This window comes from Eptatretus burgeri, chromosome 5 (genome assembly GCF_056783735.1).
Source record: "Eptatretus burgeri isolate ZD-2024b chromosome 5, Ebu_testis_v1, whole genome shotgun sequence".
Taxonomy (NCBI): domain Eukaryota; kingdom Metazoa; phylum Chordata; class Myxini; order Myxiniformes; family Myxinidae; genus Eptatretus; species Eptatretus burgeri.
Window position 1 is genome coordinate 57490524 of NC_140965.1, and position 21607 is coordinate 57512130.

Below are 21607 nucleotides of genomic sequence, written 5' to 3' on the forward strand. Positions count from 1 at the left end.
CTGGGAAGGTACTTGGTGTGACATCTGGACAGAGGAAGGAAGATAAGCAGACTTGGTGGTGGAACGAGGAAGTGCAGGAAAGTATAAGGAAGAAGGGGTTGGCGAAAAAGAAGTGGGATAGTCAGAGAGATGAAGAAAGTAGGCAGGAGTACAAGGAGTGGCGGCGCAAGGTGAAGAGAGAGATGGCAAAGGCTAAGGAAAAGGCATATGGCAAGCTGTATGAGAATTTGGATACAAAAGAAGGGGAAAATGATTTGTACCGATTGGCCAGACAGAGGGACCAAGCTGGGAAGGATGTGCTGCAGGTTAGGGGGATAAAGGATGCAGATGGAAATGTGCTGACAAGCGAGGAGAGTGTTTTGAGAAGGTGGATGGAGTATTTTGAGGAGCTGATGAATGAAGAAAACGAGAGAGAGAGAGAAGGTTGGAAGAGATGGAGATAGAGAATCAGAAAGTGGGGTGGATCAGTAAGGATGAAGTGAGGACTGCTATGAAGAGGATGAAAAGTGGAAAGGCGGTTGGCCCACTGATGGGCTGGATCTGAACCAAAATCCAATCCGCTTGTTCTTGTCACCTTTTCAACTCATCCACCATGTTTTGTCATAAATCGTCCAAAACTTTTTGAGATTTCTTGATATATTTAGTTTTTGGCCCTATCTATCAATTTTAGAAATTAGGCCTGTGTTGACCTTTTGACCTTAAAATTAATTGGTAGTTGAATTTAGCAACCTGACATTAAAAGACTCTTGAAATTTCAAGTCAATCGGATGAAAATTGAGAATTTTAGAAATTTTGCTAATGTTGACCTTTTCGCCTGCCAAAAATTGCCAAGTAACAAACACAAACACAAACACACAAACGGAGGCGATCAACATATTTGTCATATATATATATATATATATATATATATATATATATATATATATATATATATATATATATATATATATATGTGTGTTGTTCGTCTTTCGGCTGCTCCCATTAGGGGTCGCCACAGCGGGTCATCCGTTATGATCCACATACTGATTTGGCATAGGTTTTACTCCGGATGCCCTTCCTGACGCAACCCTGGTCACCTCTTACGACACTGGGATAATATATATATATATATATATATATATATATATATATATATATATATATATATATATATATATATATATATTTTGCCAAGTAACAAGAAAACTGAATAAAAACTGTACTCCCTTCCTTTAGCGCCCGACGATGATGTCATACATCACCTAGATATGGAATTTGGAGTTTGGAGCGGTGTACGAAAACACAGGCACTGGCTTTCCAGATGTAAACCATGAAACAGCTCTATGACAGGACCAACAAGACTAAATATAGCTTTGGAACAGGATAGTGGTATTCACCAGGTCAAATGGAGAGTTTCTTCCTTGAAAATCCACCTAAATCATGTTGGGGAAAATTCAAAACTGTAGATCGCAAGAGAGAAACCCAAGAGGAACCTGATGAGAGCACAGAGAGGAGTGTAGAGAACAGCATGTAAAGGAGATAGTTGCACAAAATGGACCCCTTAGCATTTTTTTTTATAATCTTGATATTAACTCTTTGCTACATGCATAAACATGACAGCAGTAAATAGGCACCATGATTTTGAAAGAATTTATTTATTTAACATTTGATCCATTTTAATACATCCACTAGTATTTGCTCGACTTGCCATTTGCAGATTTCAACACTTTTACTCTTTCAGGACTAAAACTAAAGAGTTCCGAAATTTTCTCTTGTGGGATTTCTGCCCAGGGTTCATGCAAAAGTTTTACCAATTCTGCCCTTGATGTTGGTTTCCTGGACTTTTTCCGCACAGCTCGATCCAACATGGCCCAGAGGTGTTTAATGGGATTCATGTCAGGAGACTGACTTGGCTATGGAAGTCGCTTGATCCCATTTCTGTCCTGCCATTCTTTGGTCTTTTTGCAGTGTGGCATGGACCTCCATCTTCCATGAACAGAGTGTTGTTTTTGACCACCTGACTAGTGGAGAAGACGGGGAGAAGACCATCCTCAAGGATAGACATGAATATCATTGAGTTGATGTTGCCAAAACACTCCACAAGCTCTGACCATCCAGCGCTCCCGATTGCTCCCCAAACCATCACTGAAAAACAACCATGTTTGACAGTTGGCTGCAATCGGTTCAAAGAGAAATCTTGACAGGGAAGTCTCGAGACCCGAACGCATCCACTGTCAGAAAATTGAGTAAATTATGACTCGTATGAAAAAAATGACAATTTGCCAAAACTACAAGGGTCTGGTGGCCATCTCGTCAACCCAATTCCTTCTCTTTTGAATGTTGGCTGGTCTAAGAAGAGGTTTTCTCCTAGCTGCTCTTGTATAGTAGCCCAGTTGATGAAGGTACTGCACGGCAGTTCTTGTGCTAACTTGGACCTTCTCTGCAACATCTGCTGACTTGCAACGGGGAGTTTTCTCAATGGACCACTTGCCAGCTCAAAGACACCTTTCTGAGGGCCCAGATAGACCAGAACGGGAAGCTGTGGATTCCTTGCTTTTGCTGGTGAATTGCACAATCACCCGATTGATCGTAGGAAGCGGATTGCCAAGGTTCTGAGATATCTGACGCTGGCTGACTCCACCTTCTGATTGGCCACCAATTCGTCCTCTTTGAAAATCTCAAAGGTCGTGTACTCCCTCGGTTCGAGGCATCGTTAATCGTCATACACGACCCAGAAACTCGTTTCTGCAAATAAATAGTTTAATATTAGGACAAATCACAGAGTAAAACTTGCTTTATACAGAGGAAATGAATAAATTTAAGGTGTCTATTTACTTTTGTCATGCCTCTGTATACATGTACACACACACACACACACACACACACACACACACACACACACACACACACACACACACACACACACACACACATTAATTTTGTTTTGATCCCTTCATGCATCAACATGCAATGGAACAATGAACTTTTCTCAACTTTAAAAGATAATTCATCCCTTTTCCAGTTAAAAAACACTTTTCTTTAATATGAGGATGGTTGAAGGTTTATGTGGAGTTTGCATTGCAGAACATCTAAAAGTTGGTTAAATACTGAATTTTTGTGCAATGTTACTTTGTACTCTGAGAAGGTTATCCCGAATCAATGATCATCAAAGCATTCAGGGTAAAACCATGATTGCAGCCAATGTTGTCATGTGTGATGTGGAACAGAAATTCACAGGATACTGTATGCACAATTTGTTAATGAATGTCTCACATAGTTGTGCTTCAATGGTGCAATTAAGTTGAAAGAGGCCATTAATCTGTGAATGTGATCTTGAGCATTCTGATACACAAACAACAGCCATCACTCAAGGAAACATTCAAACATGTTGAACAGATAATTTTGGAGAATTTCCAAATTAGTAGATATCCATTCAACCATTGGGACCATACTCTGGGCAGAGCGTTGGTGCTGCCAAAGCAGTCTCCTCGGCTATTGGGCACAATCCTGGATGGGTCACCACTCCAACACAGGATACCAGCATGCTGGCACTCATTTTGCCGACCTCAGAAGGATGACAGGCAGTGTCAACCCAACCTGGTATTAATTAAACAGCCGAGTGGGGTTTGAAGTCAGGATGCTTTGATCCTAAGCCCACCACCCTCACCATTAAGCCAACGCCAGACATAAATTATTCGATATGAAGTTGAACAATCATTCATTGATCACTGAAACTCAATCAGGTTAGTGCAAGGTGTACACCAAATTACCTTCCATTCCATCAACAAGCTCAAATGAGTTAAGATCCTCGTCCTCTTATTGATGACGTCATAAAAACGAATATGACGTCATTGTGATGTATCAGGTTTGCGATAAATTATCTGTGCTAATGCCCGGCTTGATTCCCGCAAACAAAATTCAAACAGCTTGCCTAGTTTCGGAGATAATGGTATAGGCGATTTCCATTAGCGGCAATATTATGATGTCAACTTTTTTTCTAGGAAGAATTTCCAAAATCGGAGATGGTTACTGCCTGCGCGTGGGCTTTCTGCATATACATGGCAAGTTTCACGAAGATCCGATGAAAACTCTGGGTTGTGAAACAAAAAATAGGGATGACATCATAAAAATGGATATGACGTCATAGTGATGCATCATATGTGCGGTAATTCATCTCTGCTAATGCCCTGTTCGATTCCCGCAAACAGAATTCAAAAAGCTTGCCTAGTTTCGGAGATAATTTTTTGGGTGATTTCCATTAGCGGAGATATTTTGACGTCATAACTTTTTTTCTTGGAGGAATTTTCTAAATCAGAGATGGTTACTGTCTGCGCAGGGTATTTTTACATGTATACACCAAGTTTCAGGAAGTTTCGATGAAAACTATCGGCTGTGAAACAAAAAAGTCCACAAGAAGAAGATGAAGAACAACAACGTGAGTAAGACTTAGAGATCCTCCACGAGGATCTAAAGACAAACTCGCATGCCCATGGCAATATGTGCATCTCCTGGAATGCAACGAGATGGAAGGACATTAATTTTTGAAGACTGAGACTTTGATCTATCATTCCATGTCACAAGCTTGGATAGTTTGACATTTTATGAGCAATTTGACATCAATTTTGTAACAAGTACCACAAAGAGAGATATAGATTTTACTTTTGAGAATTTTCATCAATGATCTCTCCGACTCTCTAGAAAATCCTCTTTATGTCTTTGCTGATGACTCCAACCTCTGCTGTACCATCTGTCATCCATCAGATCGGCAAGTCGCAGCCTCTTCACTCTCTGCAGATCTGGGTAAAATCACAAACTGGTCCAACACATGGAACATTTCTTTCAACCCTGACAAATCTCACTCTCACAATGTCTCACTGAAAGGACCATCTGGAAAACTCCCCATCTACTTTATCAACAATCCTCTTGAAGTCCTTTCATTCAAGCTTCTGGGTCTCACTATCTGCCATGATCTTTCCTGGGAAAGCCACATCTCCAAGCTGGCCTCCAAAGCCAGTCGCCGACTGGTCATCCTCCACCGTACAAAGCCCTTCCTTGGCACACCTGAGCGCCAGACCACATACAAAGCTTTCGTCTGCAGCCTCATGGAGTACTGCTCTCCCCTCTGGGCTGGTGCTCCTGCCTCCCACCTTTCTCGGCTTCATGCTGTGGAAACCAAGGCATTTAGGATGATTGGTATCTCCCGTGATGAGTCTGTCTTTGAGTCTCTCACTCTCTCATCACAGGCAGGTCGGGGGCCTTTCTGTCTTCTACCGTCTGCTCTCCGGCCTCGCCTCCCCACTCTGTCTGTGATCGCAGGGCGCTCGAGGTCCGCCAGTAACCCCCTTCTGGAAAAACTACCAAAATCAAGAATCACTGCTCTCCTTCACTCTTTCATTCCTCCTTTTCCCCGCCTTTGGAACAAACTCCCACACTCTCTTCAATCCCATTCTTCCCTCCAGGTCTTCAAAACAGCTGTTCACCACCATCTCTTATCTTCCCCCATCCAAATCCTCGATCTTTTCTACCCCCGTTAATCCACTCAAAACCCACCTCCTTCAAATTCCCTGCTTTCCTTCCTGAAAGTCCCTGTATCGTCCATCTTGTTTATCCTACGTACGCCACCCCTTCCCTCTCCCTTCCACAGATCTCATGTCTTTGTTCCCCAGTTTTGTCCTTGTATTGTTTTCAAAAAAATAAATTGCTATTGAGAGGTTTTGTCATATTTTTGTATTGTCTTTTGTGTGAATCTTTCCATGCAGAACCTTACAGTACAATGAAGGGAATTACAGTCATTGTTGCTGACAGTTTTTCATGGTAAATGGAAATGATGTCCAAGACTCACACCTGGGGCATTGGAATGATCTGGAATGTCCACATTGACCTCTGGTTTCCAGTGGAGGCAGCTTTTCTTCTCTGCTCGAAGTCACTTGCTTCCAAAGTTAAGTATTCCGTTCTGGATTTGCCTTTGTTGAAGGTTGATCGGTGTCCACTTTTGTTCATGTCTATTATTGTTTGTGCAGTGTGCTTATTGTCTTTTTTGGCATGCCTGTATGGTTATTTCGATCTCATGTGCTCTGCCTCGGCTGGTGAGGCCTACCCACTTAATACCATCCAGTCGTCGTTCTTTCCTACTATTGTTTTCCCCATGCATCTTCTCACCCTTGCTCTAAACCATTTGCTCGTCTTTCAGCCCTGTTCTTGCTGAATTATTTGTATACATGGTTGAAGTTCGTGGAAGAGCTAGATAAATTTATGTAATGGAACAAAATGTAAAGAGGGAAACACCAACAGCTGAGTAGAGGTGAGAGTGTGAGTGAGGTCAAGAGCAGGGGAAGGACACATGGGGTGAAGAAGCTGCATACAAACTGAAACAAGGCAAGAAGAGGAAGGAGGAAAGTGGGGATGAAACAGAAAAGGAACAAACCAATCGTCCACCAACAAATGAAAGAGGTGATGGAGAGGGGGAAAATATCACAATAACTTGGAAAAGGGGAGTGATTGAGAATGTGGTTGTTTGGGGTATAAGAAATCATGAGTGCGAATGGGGACTGGGGGTCATGTTGAACAGCTTTCTTGAAGCCCTGAAGGAATAAATGGGACTGAACAGACTGGAGAAGTTGGTTCAACTGGCAGGAGCTTGAGATTGTATCCACAGCATGATCCTGTGTTCTCCTACCCCCCCACCCCCTTTCTCTTATTCTTTCCCTCACCCACTCTCCCTCAAAGTGTCCCATTGCTGTGTTCCTTCGCATTACCGTTGCTGTGTTTCCCCACTTTCCACTGTGTTCTGTTCTGTTCTGCATCCTAGGTCTTCCACAAGCCTCAGATCTGTACACAAAAAGAGTTGTGGTAAATCTGAGATCTCTGAGGTCCGAGTATTGCTGTCGGAGAATTCAGCGGCAGAGAAAAACAGAGAACCACAGGGGCTGAGTGGTGCGAAGCAAGATTGGATGAGTGAATAAGTTGATCATCCATAGCGGGAGCTGTGTGTGACCATGGCTGGTCCTGCAACTCAATCAATATGGTGTCCTATGAGTGGCATTTTCTCCATTTAACAGCTCAAGTGTCAATCCATGTGCCATGACCAGGAATAATCATGCTGCTACGTTTCTTCTGACACTGTAAACCATGTCACTCTTTTTCCCTTGCACAAGTGCAGTCTATACACATTCAACTGAGGCACAGACTGCCATTTTAGTCGAGAGAGAAACCGAAAGAGAATCATATTAAAATATAGATCCTACCATAAGCCTGACATGTGTTTTTTTTATTGGTATCTATAGCTCTCTGTGTCAAGACAGAAGGCAACATTAAATTCTCTTAATGACAAATATCTATTAGATTGAAGGATTTTTAATCTGTGCTACCTTAACAAATCATACCATTCATGCAACTTATAAAAGTCTTGTAAATATGTAACAGTCGTTAAATTAGTTTAATTTTGTAAACTAGTACGGGCCCGTAGGGGCGGGCCCATAGGTGCGTGCCCGTAGGTGAGTGCCAGTATGTGCAGCCCTCTCTTTCCCCCCTCTCTCACCCACCTCGCTTCCCCCTAGTCTCGCCCTTCCTCTATCTCCCCCTCGCTTGCCCCCCTCTATCTCCCCCCTCTCTTGCCACCTTCTCTCCCCCCTAGTCTCACCCTTCCTCTCTCCCTCTCCTCTCTCACCCCACTCTCTTGCCCCCCCTCTCTCCCCCCTAGTCTCGCCTTTCCTCACTCCCCCTCCTCTCTCGCCCCTCTCTCTCGCCCCCACTCTTATCCCCCCCTCTCCCATCCCACTCTCTCGCAGATATTGGTCGACAGATAAATGGCCGTAACTTGGGAACCGCTCGTCCAATTAATATCAAAACTCGAAAAGGCACATCCGTGGGTCCCCAGCAATATTGCTGGCAATTTTCGATCAGATCAGACCGTCAATCATGCAAAAAATAAATAAATAAATAAAAATAAACAAACATTAATGGTGACGTCGTAGCACCATGTCTTGTCATTGGTCGACAGATAAATGGCCGTAACTTGGGAACCGCTTATCCGATTAATATCAAACCTTGAAAAGGCACATCCGCGGGTCCCCAGAAATATTCCTGTCAAGTTTCAATCAGATCGGACGGTCAATCGTGCATAAAAATAATAATAAATAAATAAATAAAATTAAAAATAAATAAACATTAATTGTGACGTCATTCGTGACATCACAGCACCGTGTCTTGTCATTGGTCAACAGATAAATGGCCATAACTTGGGAACTGCTCGTCCAATTGACATCAAACCCCGAAAAGGCACATCTGCGGGTCCCAGGTAATAATCCTGGCAAGTTTCAATCCGATCGGACTGGTGATCGTCCGGTTATTAATAATTTGGGAAAAAATTGGCATGATAAGGTGAGAAGGTGGAACGACACCTTCAGCTGCCATATATACACCTTTTCAACACTGAAAAAGCAGTAAAATGGCCGTAACTTGGAAACCGCACGTCCAATCGATATCAAACCTCGAAAAGGCACATCCGCGGGTCCCCGGCAATATTCCTGGCAAGTTTCAATGAGGTCGGACCGGCGGTCGGCGAGAAACCGTGGTCGCAGACAGACAGCAGACAGACAGACACACAGAGATTGCTGGAATCTCTGTGTGTACTGTCTGTACACATAGATAGATGTACTGTCTGTCTATATTTGTGTACGTGTCCATGGTAGTTGGTTGAGCTTAAAGAAAGTAAATTTCTGGTCAAAATTGCAAGGGATCATTGCTCATCTCGCTTTTGTAGTTTTATCACAGCAACTCCTTTTGGGGCTGGCAGGATAGCTTCAAGGTATGCATACCCACATCGAAGCCGTCGAGCCAGGATTTGAATCTCGGCCCAACTATAAACTGTCATCCTGGCATTTCACAGGCAAGTGTGTGCCGTCCCTCGGTGGGCCGTTAAACTTTGAGTCCCATCTGCCAGCATTCGTTGGTGGACGTTCAATATCCCACGGTGTCCTTCGTGGAGAGGAAGAGTAGGTGACATATTGCTGGCCCCATGGCCAAATTCAAAATTCCTGCCATAACTTCCTCAAGTTAAGGCCTGCTCAGCCAGTTTGTGAAAGACTTGGGCTAAAAATGGGAAACCTCACAAGAACGTGGGAATAATTGTGGCCATTAAAGAAAAATACCTTTGGGACCATATGGTCTATGGTACACAATTCCTTTGGGATGGTCATTTGTGCTGTGGTTCATATTTAATTTGTGATAAGCATTTGGACTGATGGGAGTGTTCACTGCAGGCTTACCTCAACTCTGTCACCAAAATAACCCAAAGAAACAACAAGGTTTCGCCATCAGCTGAAAACTTATTGCAATCGTAATTTAAGACCACAACAATATAATGAATGTGGAATTTCTTGAACGTGGGAAAGTCATCAATGTGCAGTACTACAGTAACTTTGTTACACAATGAAGTGAGGCAAGCAATGTCATGATAATGGCCAGGTTTGTTGTCTTAGTGTATAACTTACTGGAGTTAATGCACGATATGTGGACCCTCATATGGAAAATGTGACCAATACAACGATGAAGATGATGAAGATGGTCTTGGAAGTTCCGAATCCTCTCCCAACGAATCCAAATTTGTCAGTTTGATTTTCATGCGTTTTTGGGCTACTCAAAGAACAAGGGCAGCATTTGGTTAAGGAATGATTAAGATGTCTTGAAATGGCTGTGCATGCATTCCAAACATTTATATGCAGATGGAGTCATGGCAATTCCACTTTGATTGGACAAGTGTGTCACAGTGGAATACCTAAAGAAATATGTGACTTTATTGACTTTCCTGCACATTCTAATTTCCTAGAATGAGCAATCCACACGAAACTTGAAGGACCCATTGGTGGATATTTTTCACTTTGTATGCAGAACGTGGCTGCTACTACAATGAGAATGACTGATAGGCCTGATCTGCATCCGGGCCATTCATTCTTGTAACACACCAAAATCTAATCAGCTTGCTCTTGTTACATGCCGAACTCATCGCCCAATTTTGTCATAATCTGTGAACAACTTTTTGAGATATCGTACTATATGTCGTTTTGGCCCCATCTCTCAAATGTGAACTAACTCCAACATTAAAAAAATAACCTATCATATCCGGATCCAGATCTTCACCAAAATCAAACGAATTTGTCCATGTCATACACCTAATCAAGCCACCAAGTTTCGTCCGAATCAGTCTATAACTTTTTGAGATATCCTGCTCACAGTCAGACAAACAAACAATAAACAAACAGACAAACAGGGGTGAAAACAACTTCCGCCACCAAATTATTGGTTGGGAGTGTGGTTTATGCCACCGATGTAGTGTCCACTATACATTAGAGCATCATTTGTTGAAATTTAGTCAGGATGTCAGGCATAACCCAACCACTCTTTGGCAATAAACACTGTGGGATCTTTAACATCCACCAGATAATCAAAGCAAATCAGTCCCCAGCTTAAGGTCCATCCAAAGGATGGTCTACTTTGTCAAACATGACTCTGCCTATTAAAGCACCAAATCAAATTTCTTGTCGAGCCAAGAAAGGAACTCAGAGGTAAACTCAAAATAAGTGTGTTACCTCTGCATCATGCTGTCGGGGTCATTGGTAGATGAAAACGGAACATCACCTTAAAAATGCATTTCAAACTTGTACTAAACAGTTCTATACTGCTCTCTAGTGGTGAAAGTTATTTCCTTTCTGGATAACCAGAGCAAGTCCAAATAGATGCTGGACCACATTCATGTGCATACAGATGTTTACCTATCAGATCCTACAATGTACTGGAGTCAGAAATTATCCAACAGTTGATGGCTGAGAAGTTCATTAAACTGAAGACAAACAAGCATAGAGAAATGCTTGATAAACTCTCACTGCTTTTAATGAAACTTTAGAATGACAACTAAGTTTTTTTTCCCATGAGATTCATAACTTCATGACCATTTAAATAAGAGCTGCACTGCAATCTCATTTCCATTGCGAAGCAATGCAAACATGAGAACAAGCTTTGGGGGGGGGGGGGATCTTAAGGCCCGGTTACACCTTGACGTTTTAGCCAACGTATGCCGATTTTTGAATTTTTTTTTCTAAAACGCTAGCACACGTTGAATACGTTATGGGTAAGTTTTGATAACATTGAGAGCACGCTGAAAAACACTGCCATACGTCGTTGTACGTTGGCTTTAAACGTTGTACTTTTTGGTTGTCCTCAAATTTTTTCATGCTTGAAATTTCACGACGTATGCCGGCGTATGACTCACACGTTCCGCTATGCTGGCCACAAGTTGTATGCACGGTCTGCGATCGTTGACAGACGTCAACACATGCTACTTGTAAGTTAATCATAAGTTGAGACACGCCGAGGTAATGTTTAGCGTACCCGAAACTTATTTCTAACCTATGATTAACATGTTGTTGGCACGTTACGCGATCGTTGCCACACATCGACAGACGTTACTTTTAAGTTACTCATAGGCTGAAAGACGTCGGTATAATGGATCGTCCTTGCGTCAGCGTCCACGGCCACGGCCAGGACACTTATTTGCAGCATTCTTCAAACTTTTCTTTGGCATGACGAGGATGTTCACACTTCGATGTCTAGCTTGGCTATGATTCCAATTGTCCATCGGCAGCGTCTATTTAAAATAGTCGAGTTTGAGCGATTTAACACGTTCAGAAGAAACGATTAAAATTTCCAAACCCCAGCGTCAAAAAACAAAGGCGAGTGACAGCAATTTAAATCCTTCATTGTAAACAATGAAACTAGCTGAGTCGTACCGTTTAAAAGTCGTTGAGTGTAAAAAAATCCAATTGTTGAGCGCAAGCGTCTACTTTCAATAGTGGAGATGCAGCCATTTAAATCGTTGAGTGGCAGCCTATGAACCTACCCGCGGACACGCGGACGCAAGGACGATCCATCATAACCCACACCCTCCCCCTCACACTCACCTACTACTGCCAACATGAACAAACTACTACTAATACTAATACTAATACTGATACTGATACTGATACTGTTACTGCTGACATGGACATCGACTCAAAAAGGACTCGAAAACACTGTTGGGTTCCCCTTTTATGAGCAGCATTTTTATATACCAATTCCCAAAACCGCTGGGAACACGTCTTTATATGGCAGTTGTAAGCTAGAAACACGTTAATTTATTTTTTCTTGTCGACCGGAAGACATCATTGGAATACGTCTACATACGTCGATGTGTGTTGGGACTACATAAAGAATTGGTTCAAAGCACGTCAAACATAAGTTAGAAATAAGTTTCGCGTAAAAAAGACATTACCGCGACGTGTTTCGACTTATGAGTAGCTTATAAGTAGCCTTTGTGGACGTGTGTAAGCGTCCACATATCGTGTGTAAAACTTATCCCCATCGCATGCGGAACGTGTGTCATACGCCGAGTACGTCGTAAAATTTTGAACATGTTTAAAATTTCTTGACGTACTCTACTTACTACGACGTATGATAGCGTACTTTAGCGTTCTACTCACGTATACCAAACTTACTCATACCGTATTTGACGTACCCCAACGTTATAGACACGTTTTTCTTAGGTCGGCATACGCTCGCAAGATCGCCAAGGTGTGACCGCGATGTTGTCACTTCCATTTCTACGGCAGTTATGATTCGAATCGTTGTGCGTCAGCCTTTTAATAGGCTACGTCACGACATCGTCGGCGATGCATGCAACGCGCTATGCCTAAGTTAGACTATCGTTGGGCATCGGTTGTGTAGGCCAACAACAGGTCAGCATTCGTTGGTATAAGTTATCTATAACACAACGAAACGTTCTGTGTCCGTTACCAATGCGTTATACATAAGACCAAGTCGCTATGAATACGTCCGAATCTTTAAAAAAAAAAACATCAAAAGTTCAACGTAAGCCAGCGTTTTACATACATTTTAATACGTTGCCATCGCTGGCTAAAACGTCAAGGTGTGACCGGGCCTTTAGCTGATACTCTGATGACGCATCACAGGTGTGAAATCAAAGCTTATATTTTCAGTCATTTTAAGAAGTAGAATAAATGGTTTGAATCTGCTGGTAAGGTTTGGACTCTGAGTAAATTCAGGGGTGTAGTGGTGCCGGGGCACACCCGTCAACCGCTCCGGCACATCAATCCATCCAAGGCGAAGCTTAAATCTCTGCAACAGTTAAAAAAAAAAACAAAAAAAACACCTACATTCACGATTGGTTGAGTTATTGTGCTTTCTGTGTTTTCATGGCAAAATAATTGAGGTCAAAGCTTGTTCTGAACCTTGGGTATGTCAACACATTGGAAACTTAGTCTCGGAAGTGATATTACTGCATAACAATACAGGTTATAGGCAACACAGTCCCATATGAATTTCTGAACATGCACCGTCCAGAAGCAAGATGAACCTTCCAAGCATTTTTGTCTAGATTTAATGAATTATGTTATGTTTACTGAAAGTATATACCCCCTGGAACGCATGAAGGCAGAGAAAACTGTGGATACCAACAACCAGTTGAAGTCTGGGTGGATCAGTGATGTGGCTGTTCGTGTTTTTGTGAAGAATGGCCACCAGGTTGTGTGAGCAAAGGTAGGCCTTTAATACATCAATGACAAGCTCAGGTTGGCAGAGCTGATAAGCTTGACGTAACAGATGCTAACATCATGCCTATCTGCTCTGCCATCTCCTTCAATACTCTCGGATGTTTGTCCGGCCATAAAGCTTTTTCTTTTTCGTCAACTCCAAGAAAGACACCAACTACAAATGTGAAAGGCAACAACTAAATCACTAATTTCAGCAGAAGGGTCATCCATCCGAGGGATGACCCTGCCTGTGAAACACTGGGATGACAGTTTTTAGCTGGGTTTGGGATTCAAACCCAGGCTAGATGGCTTAGAGGTAAGTATGTGTACCTCTCGAGCTAGACCATTCTGCCAGCCCTTACCACATGGTAGTAAATACAATTAATATTAAATTAAGTTGTCTTTATTTCTTAAAATACATAGTTTGGTCGAAAAACGGTGGTTAGAGACCAACTGATCTGATTTTTTCTTAAAAAGGGATTCTTAATTGTGAGACAAAGTGACTGTGTTAAGCTATTGTTAATCATACTAAAAATGTGTGTATTTCATTTATAACCCATTTGGGGACTCCATTGGTTAGTGCTTTGTTAAAATTTTATGTGTCTGGAGATCTGGCAATGACGTCATGGCAGAAATTTTTTGCAGGGCTCCAGTACTTCACAATTTGTCACTATACCACGAAATAAATTATCCGTTGAATTGATGCAAGAAGCTCCTGCTTAGTCAAAGTACAAATGATTTCCAAAAGCACAGGCACACATAAATTAGAAACTGTAAACAGTTACAGTAAAATAAAACAAGCATGGATCCAGGGAATGAAGAGGGAGCGGGGGACATGGAGTCTTTCATACATTCCGATACTTAAACACCAACTTCTAGCAAAAAAACACCCAAAATACAAAATGACATTCATCTATAATAAATGTTACTAAAGACTAATTTTATGATAAAGCAACAACTATGTTCCAGAACTAAAGTGGAGACCATATTTTAAAAAAATATAAACTTTATATTTTACCAGATGTTGAAAAAATGTGGTCCATTAAATTTTAATCTCAGCTGTTCAGAAGTTAAATGATGTCTTTATGTTTTTAGTGATCGAAGGCTCATGAAGTTATAAATCACATTCAGAACAAAGACAGCAGTATACTTTTATCCAAATTACAAGGACATTAACAGACAATTGACAAATATATGGTAACAATGAGATTGGAACCCGGGTTTCCTGCATTATATCATCATGAGTTCGGAATTCTGAATTGAATACCTATACTCTTCCAGATCTTGTAGTATCCTGGAATGGTGCAACTGTTAAACAATCCATATCATTATATTCATCATAGTGATTTGAGTATTTAAACTTTTGACTCAATATAGCAATTTCAAGTCGTTGGAAATGTAATTGTCAGAATTAAAATAAATGACAGAGCAAAAATGAAGAAAGAGAGAGAAGGATGAGAACCTGCAAGGCAAGGTGACAATCATTATTAGGTGGGTGCAGGATAATTTGAAATTACGACTGTACCTTTGAGACCCGAGGCCTTGTCTGTACTTATGTACTTAGTACTATTGGTATATAAGTTACAAGATGCAACTTTCACATTGAACTTTTGTGAAATAAGAAATTGTCTCATCCCCACACTGTTATTTCTCATGATAATCATGATATGTGAAATTTTTATATAAATTTGGCCACAAACTGATGCAGAAGGAAAAAGTACACAACCAAAATGATCAAACAGCTCTTACCTGATAACTGGAGTGGGATTCCCGCTTAACCTACAATCCAGTTGTACTCGGCTTCCCTCGGGCACTTCCCGGCTTTTTAATCTGTGTGTGAAATGTGGTGGTTGTAGTTCCTTGCCATCTTCAACATCATCACCAGCCTGAGCACAAACATCCCCACTTTCCGGAGCAGGCCGATCTTGAAGCAATCCATGATCCTTTTCAGCAGTCTTGTCTGCACATTGTACCACCTGAGAAACATCTGTCCTTGTCCTTTGCTGCTGCAATGGTTGAATTGGCCTCGTCCGAGCATTTGTGTTTGCAGCATGTCGTATTGTGTTCCCATTAGGTGATTGATATCCACTGTCAGAGGAGACTGGTGAGGTAAACGGCAATGGAGCTTCCCGGCGTCCCCTTAATGATCCCGCCTTCCTTGGACCTGCTTTGAAAAGAGTTGAAAGTTCCTCAATGAGTGCTGCTGCTTTGGTGGCTAATTCTTTCTTGTTGTCAGTCTCACTCAAGTATGGATTGTGCTTGCCCGGAGCTGGATCTGCCCGATTACTACATCCTGGGTCTTGCTTTGGGCGGACACACGTTCCATTTTGTGTAGTCTGACGATCAGAGTTGTTTTCTGTTGTCCCTGAAGTGCTGTCCTGGCCCATTGATCTATTTTCTGTGGAAGGCCTGAATAGTGGAACATTCAATTGGGTGTCTGAACCACTCAGCAACTGTGGTGCAGGTGGAACAAACGCAGCAATATCATCATTTATGGCTTCACGGGCCAAGTGCACACTTTTGTTCAGTTCTTCTTGGCTGAGGAAGGCAGACAGTTCTGGGATCAGACCTGGGTCTGACATTTCTCTGCTGAATCCACTGCCATGCAGAGACACACCACTCTCGCTGGTTTCTTTCTGCATCCTGCAGAAAATAAAACGATATGCGATCACTTTGGTAGTGGAGTGGTCTCCTTGATGGCTTACTGACTCGTAAATTGATCAAATATTAATGTTTGTCCAATAAACTCTGTAATTAGAGGGGGGGAAAAATTTAGATTTTAATGTAAACAAAAATGATGAATTAATATTGATTTTTTGGGTTAACTCAAACAATAGTTTTGCTTTCAGAAGCTTAGAATGACAAGACAGCTTTGTACTCATTATCAGGGCTTGGGGGAAACTCCTTTGGCAATTACACGAGGGTATACCAGAATATTTTAAACCAAGTCAATATCCTTTAAACCTCTCGCACACAAAATATTGGAATCCTTGTTGTGCAGCTGTTAAAGTGTGAATTCTCATGCAAAAGAATGTGTCAAAATCTCTGTGGATGATATGTGTGTTCTCAGATGTATTTTATGTTTCAAAATAAAAAAACTATCATCCTGAGACAAGTAAGCAAAATAAAAAACTTGATTGTGGAAAGCCCAGCCATCCTCCAAGTATCTGCTATTCTGGCTCAGCTGTTGTAGTCATATAGTTCACAGCACAGATGCTAAAATTAACTGGCAGGATCACTTTTCTGCCCTGCACCTATTTACCATGGACTAAGTGTACTTCAAAACTAAGCACAAGAGTGTGGTGGTACATATAGTCCAACACAGCAATATTCCCTGACAGCGCTCCCACTTTCGTCTTCTTTTCTTGACTTCAGAGTGAGCTGTACCTCATATCTGACAGCATGAAGAGGGCCCACAGAGAGGTGCACAAAATGCCTTGCATGCTTTTAAAAGGGCTTCAGTTGATATGCCAAAACAGTGACAGCCGTTAAAAATATACCACGTCCCCAACATCTCTGATCGCCTTCCTTCTAGTTGAGCTGACACAGTAAAGATACCAAAACCTCTCACAATGTTGTCTCTGCACCTGCTGTAATCAGGTCCCTTGACCTTTTGCATGTCAATCTGCAGCAAATGAGTAGGTTTAATCATCATCCTCTTGTAACACACCTCCCAACATTTTCTCCTCCTCTCCCCTCTCCTTCAAGGTAGCACTACTCAGCCTCTTACAACCAAGTACAATCACTCCTTAGCAAATCCTCTTTCCAACCTCTTCCACCACATGGGAAAATATATTTCGAAACAAATTAATATATTATCAAAGACTCGGTAAGTGTAATGATTAGAAACATAGTTAAAAAGGAATTCATTCAGACTCTTGGTATAATCTATAATGGTTAGAGTGTCTGCTCTGAGTCTGGAAGGTTGGCGGCTCAAACCCCTGTTGAGTCAGACCAAAGACTCATAAAATGGTACATACTGTATCCTTACTGGACTTGACACAACATTTAAAAAGGACTAGAAGGACCCATGTTGACGGATGGACGCATGCAGGCAGGCTGAGACCGAGTTCCATTTATTTATTAGATAGAGCACGGACAAACGACCATATCATGACAACAATAGCATAGGCTTTGATGAGCCTCATGGCCTACTCCTCTTTTGAAGTTCACTGGAAGAGAACTTGCATTATTATTATTATTGTTATTATTATTATTATTATTATTATTATGTGTGTATAATCATAATTCAATTCAGCAAAACAATTTTGTTCATTTATACTTTGTAAATGCACGATTGGAACCATAATCATAATCTACATCAAAACTTAAAACTTTATCTAGTATTGAAGTAAACACACTACTACGACTACTACTACTACCACTACTGTATATACTACTGTATATAATTGGGTGTATAAACCATTATTATGGCTACTTTACACAGGGACACAAGGTTTGTTATAAGGCATACAATCCAAAGGCACACATGAGCACCCTACCCTAAACTTCACAACACAGCAACTCACCTGTCAGAGAAGTGAGTCAGGAAAAGAAAGAAACAAGGAAAAACAGTGTGGACACCTAGATATCCACGCGCTTATAATGCAAGGGTACACTCGATGTGCCTCATGGGCCCTGCAATCTCCTGGTGCCTGCAGAAGTGCCTCAGTGCCGAGTGGGCGATGATGGGGAAGGGGCTGCACACAACACCACCACTTGCCTTGTCGCAGTCTATTTTGGGGGACACAACTAACAGAGCTGATCATTGCAGTCGCAACACCCCATTTTCCCCACCTCAGCCTGAACCCCGCAACCATTTCCTTCTTCCCACTTCTCGAGAGCTCACACCAGCCATCTTCTGCACTCCTTAATTTTATAACCAAACCCATTCTTTCATTCCAGAAACTGCCATTATGCATCAGGGTTCAATGCTTTTAGAATCAGAATTTCTTCAGGTTCTTTTTTTTTCTTTTCCCTTCACAGTATTATTACAAGTGCAAGGACATCTGGAGAGGTTCTCCATGATCATGGTTCTTTTCAACTGTGTAATTGTAATATCTCTTAATTATTATTATCTTCTAAGTTTCCCTAAAATGGTATACGATTAAAAAATGTAATTTATTATTATTTTTTGAACTGAAAAAGAATAAAACTCCTGTGTGTATGCATGTATGTATGTAATATTTGTGTATCTCTCTCAATCTATGTATGTACTGAATATATATATATATATATATATATATATATATATATATATATATATATATATATATATATATATATATATGTATTTGTAGGTTTAAAAGGTAGTAAGTTTCTTTTGCGTTTCATTATATATATATATATATATATATATATATATATATATATATATATATATATATATATATATATATATATATATATATATATATAGGTTTAAATATAAGTTTCTTTTGCGTTTCATATATATATATATATATATATATATATATATATATATATATATATATATATATATATATATATATATATATATATATATATATATATATATATATATATATATATATATATATATATATATATATATATATATATATATATATATATATATATATATATATATATATATATATATATATATATATATATATATATATATATATATATATATATATATATATATATATATATATATATATATATATATATATATATGTATATATATTTATATATATGTATGTATATATATATATATGTGTATATATATATATATGTATATATATATATATATATATATATATATATATATATATATATATATATATATATATATATATATATATATATATATATATATATATATATATATATATATATATATATATATATATATATATATATATATATATATATATATATATATATATATATATATATATATATATATATATATATATATATATATATATATATATATATATATATATATATATATATATATATATATATATATATATATATATATATATATATATATATATATATATATATATATATATATATATATATATATATATATATATAATGAAACGCAAAAGAAACTTACTACCTTTTAAACCTACAAATATTAACAATAACACTGCGTGTAGTAAATGTGTGAACTTATTTGTGGACAATAGTGTCCTCACTGTCAGACAAAACGGTCACGGATGGTCACTTGAACCTTCAATGGTCACTTCATAGCACAGCTGTTGAACAGCCGTTTTGACTGTCAGTGATTAGCCAAGGGGTACGGGATGATTTTAATGAGCTGCACGTGATGTCTTGATATTTGCTTTAAAAAGGCCAGTGTAAAATGGGCATTTCAATCAACATGCCACAATTGTCAAGGGATCAACGGCAGTGTGCCTTGGGCATTCTGCAAGGCAGATTGAGCTACCGTGAGGTGGCACGTCGCCTTGGCTGTTCACACCAGACGATATCGACCCTGGTGGACAGAGACACCCTCCACAACTCTGCAGATGACAGACCTTGATCAGAGAGGCCAAGAGTCACCACTGCAAGGCAGGACAGGCAGATGGTCCTAAGTCAGATGGCTTCAGATATTGAGGACTGAGTGGGACAGAATCCAGCAGCAATCCATCCAAAGACTGGTAGGCAGTATGCGGCGATGATGTACTGCCTGTATCCAAAACAATGGTGGCCAGACACGCAATTGAAAGGGGACTGACATTGCACTCTATGCTGTTCTGCACTGTAGAACAAACTTATGAGATGGTGTATCTTGGTCAAAAACTTGACATGTCATCAATAAAATGCCAGTTTGAATTAGCAATTGTTGGTTTGTTTTATCTTGAACTGTTACAATTTTATTGCATTTCAAACAAGCGGTAAGTTTCTTTTGCGTTTCAGTATATATATATATATATATATATATATATATATATATATATATATATATATATATATATATATATATATATATATATATATATACATACATACATACATACATACATATGTGTACATACATATATATACACGACCAGTCAAAAGTTTTGGAACACCCCCATTTTTCAGTTTTTACTGAATTTTAATCAGTTCAAGTCCAGTGAATAACCTGAAATGGTACAAAGCGAAGCAGTAAACTGCCAGAGGTTAAAACAGAAAGTTTAGGTTCCCAAAAACTGAAAAATAATGTAAATTACAGAGATGTGAAAAACGGCCCTTTTCATGGAACAAGTAATGGGTTGGCAACTGCAGCTGTTCTGCAGCAATAAAAGTAAATGAAGCCTTGGAAGTTGATGTAAACAATACCTGCAGGTGTCCCAACTTTTGTTGATTAGTTACAAACCCTCTGTCTGTATCAAAGCTGTGCTGGAACAAACTGTGTTGGAACACCCTCTGAAGCATTAGTTGGACAATATTGCACTGCAGGAAGTAGTATATTGCTATCATAATGACGAGAAAAAGACAATTAACAAAGGAAGACAATCTGACCATTTCTTTCGACAATGGAAATCAAATATTGTTTGGAGATGTGGGGGAAAAATTGATATTAATGTATTTTAAATTGTAACAAATGGAGTTTCAGAAATGTAACTTTTATGCTGCAAATTGAATTGGCTGTCATTTCTGGCCAAAAGACTTTTGCCCTAAATGATAAGAAATGTGTTGTTCTGGAGCAGAGTGACCGAGCTGATAAATGAACCTTTGCTTAGAAAATGTACGAAGTGGCTTTTTGTCTAAAGGACACGTCTACAGTCTGGGTGAATATCCCCCAACCTCTCTCTCATGGAAGTATAAAATGCTTTGAAAGGCACATTGTTCTCAGTGCAAGCACGTGAGGAAGTATAGTTTCTCAGTGGCTTGTACTCCTTGGAACTGACCAAGTACCAAGTTAGAATGAAACTCTCTGATGTAATGTGGAAGTGAATTGAATCGGGTTGGTCAAACTGTTAACTGAAGTAAGAATAAATGAAATAGAACCAAATAATATTGCAATCAATGGGGATTTTTAAGTTCATTGTACAAGGGTGAGAAGTGTATGGTGTATAATT

General features: G+C 39.8%; 1 protein-coding gene across 7 annotated transcripts in view; it reads right to left on the bottom strand.

Moving 5' to 3' along the window:
- Nucleotides 1-18255, bottom strand: part of LOC147026493 (palladin-like) — a 264027-nt gene extending 245772 nt beyond the window's left edge. For 4 of the 7 annotated variants that reach the window (XM_085881962.1, XM_085881961.1, XM_085881958.1 and 1 more), the window contains exons 1-2: nt 18089-18254; nt 15309-16202 (exon numbers count right to left, since the gene is read on the bottom strand). In XM_085881962.1, coding sequence (XP_085738088.1) covers nt 15309-16201 — 893 coding nt within the window. In that variant the 5' untranslated portion in view covers nt 16202; nt 18089-18254. Of the gene's footprint in view, nt 1-15308; nt 16203-18088 lie in introns of all 7 variants that reach the window. The other 3 variants (XM_085881959.1, XM_085881960.1, XM_085881957.1) reach the window with 1 other exon arrangement.
- Nucleotides 18256-21607: the final 3352 nt, after the last annotated feature.